This window comes from Austrofundulus limnaeus, unplaced genomic scaffold (assembly GCF_001266775.1).
Source record: "Austrofundulus limnaeus strain Quisiro unplaced genomic scaffold, Austrofundulus_limnaeus-1.0 Scaffold62, whole genome shotgun sequence".
Classification (NCBI taxonomy): Eukaryota; Metazoa; Chordata; class Actinopteri; order Cyprinodontiformes; family Rivulidae; genus Austrofundulus; species Austrofundulus limnaeus.
This window is the reverse complement of record NW_013952464.1, coordinates 92,774-94,759: the sequence shown is the minus strand read 5'-3', so window position 1 is coordinate 94,759 and position 1,986 is coordinate 92,774. Positions and strand designations below refer to the sequence as shown.

Below are 1,986 nucleotides of genomic sequence, written 5' to 3'. Positions count from 1 at the left end.
TGGATATAGCTCGCTAGCAGCCTCGCACCGAGGACCTATCCACGTCATCATTTACCCAGAATGCTTTGTGTGGAAATAAAATGGCTCCGTCCGTGTTAAAATATATTATAAAAACTAAACATCCTACAGTATTTTTAGTCTTTATTTTACAGTTAAAATAAATGTTTATCAAATAAAGTCTAATGTTACAACTAATCATGGATCCTTTTTAAACATACACATTGATCTGGCAGTAAATCTGCAGTAAAAAACATAAATTCTGACAAAGTCGAGGCTTAAAGTAAAAAAAAAATGATTTGGTTCATTTTGCGACAGATTCTAAAAGCAAAGCAGCCGGATGTTTTTTTAACAGTTTTATGTTCCATCTGAGGAGCTTTAACTTCTCTTTATGCAGCTGAATTCACCTGCAGATTAATCTGCCTCCCCTCCAGCCTGAGGGTCATTAGGGTCTTTGTTTGCCTCACAGCAACATTAACAAGGTTTTGGTCACATCCATGAAGTTTATTCAGTCCTCGTCATCAAACAAAGACCCTAATGACCCTCAGGCTGGAGGGGAGGCTGATTAATCTGCAGCTGAGTTTAGCTGAAAACCTCTGGCAGTTCAAATGAGCTTTTATTAGTGATGAGTTTAAACCTACGGGGCTCCAAACAAGCGAACAGAACTTTGTGTTTCTAACCTTCATCCTGTCATCCTCAGCTCAGCGGCTGCATCATCCTGGGCGTCGGCATCTACCTTAAAGTTTCCAACGCTAAAATCCCAGTAAGTCTCGTTTTTTTTATCACCTTTCAGCTCCTCGATGTGTCCGCTCTGGTTTCTACTGTGACTGAGCTTCTTGTTTTGTTTCCCACAAGGTGATCCAGAACATTCTTCCCAGCTTTGAGCTSATGATAGCCATCGGCTCCATCATCATGGTGCTGGGCTTCCTCGGCTGCTGCGGCGCGTACAAAGAGAGCCGCTGCATGCTGATCCTGGTGCGTGTTTCACTGTCGGCGACAAAGCAAGCCGAAAGATAAAATTAGCACAAGAGGAGCCAAAGATGGCAAAACATCAGCTGAAAGTAGCAAAAAGCTAACAGCTAATGTTTCTACACTAATAACTGCATCCTTCCTTTCCTCAGTTCTTCATCTTCCTCCTCCTCATCTTCATCCTCCTGCTGGTAGCGGGCATCCTGGGAGCCGTGGGCGGCAGCAAGGTAAGACAGGAAGTGACGTCGTCGGTTCGTCCGCTTCGCGCTCGGTCGGGGGTGGGGTGACTGAACTTCCTGTTTGTTGGGCGCTCTGCAGGTGAAGGACTTCGTGAAGACGGAGCTGGACAAACTGACGCCGCTTTCGCAACAACCGAAGAACGTGATCGAGGACATGGAGAAGATGCAGCAGGAGGTAACCGCCAAAAACGGCTGAGCTTGTAGAGTTTTCACCAACATGACGTGTTCGTGTTGACTCGGTGTAGATCCAGTGATGACTGTGTGCTTCACTGGATCAGGACATGTTTAACACACACAGATTAGTTTGGTTTTTGGCCTCATAAGTGTGAACCATGAGGCTCCTCCCCTTGAATTCTGTAAAACCTGAAGGTTGGATCAGAGCATGTATGTAACTGGGCTGAGCGCCACCTTGAGGGCCTCAGAAGAACAACAGTTTTTAACTTTGGGCCGCAGGACCACATTGATTTTGAATAAGGTGCAATACACTTTCTCACCACTAGTAGCAGTAGTGCACCACTCAGATGTTTAACAACCTTTTTAATGCGTAGAAGAAGAGCCTTAAAAACTTATTTTAAATGAAAAATAGAAGCAAAAATGAAAGAAACTCATCAAAAAACACCAAAGTTTGTCACTAATGTGAAGAGCAGCTTCTGGTTTTACCATGAAATATTTTAAAAGTTCAAAACATCAAATACAAAACAGGTACAGCTATATTTTAATTTGTACTTTATCAAATTAATTTTTCTATTTTATTAAATATTTTAATGTATTTTACAGAAAC

At 42.6% G+C, this 1,986-nt stretch overlaps 1 protein-coding gene across 1 annotated transcript in view; it reads left to right on the top strand.

Annotated features, from left to right (window-relative positions):
- LOC106518490 (tetraspanin-8) overlaps positions 1-1,416 on the top strand; it is a 5,527-nt gene extending 4,111 nt beyond the window's left edge. Inside the window, exons 2-5 of the mRNA XM_014009803.1 lie at positions 698-760; positions 853-972; positions 1,119-1,193; positions 1,285-1,416. Of these exons, the coding sequence (XP_013865257.1) occupies positions 698-760; positions 853-972; positions 1,119-1,193; positions 1,285-1,401 (375 nt within the window). The 3' untranslated portion in view covers positions 1,402-1,416. The remainder of the gene's footprint in view (positions 1-697; positions 761-852; positions 973-1,118; positions 1,194-1,284) is intronic.
- The last annotated feature ends 570 nt before the right edge of the window (positions 1,417-1,986 follow it).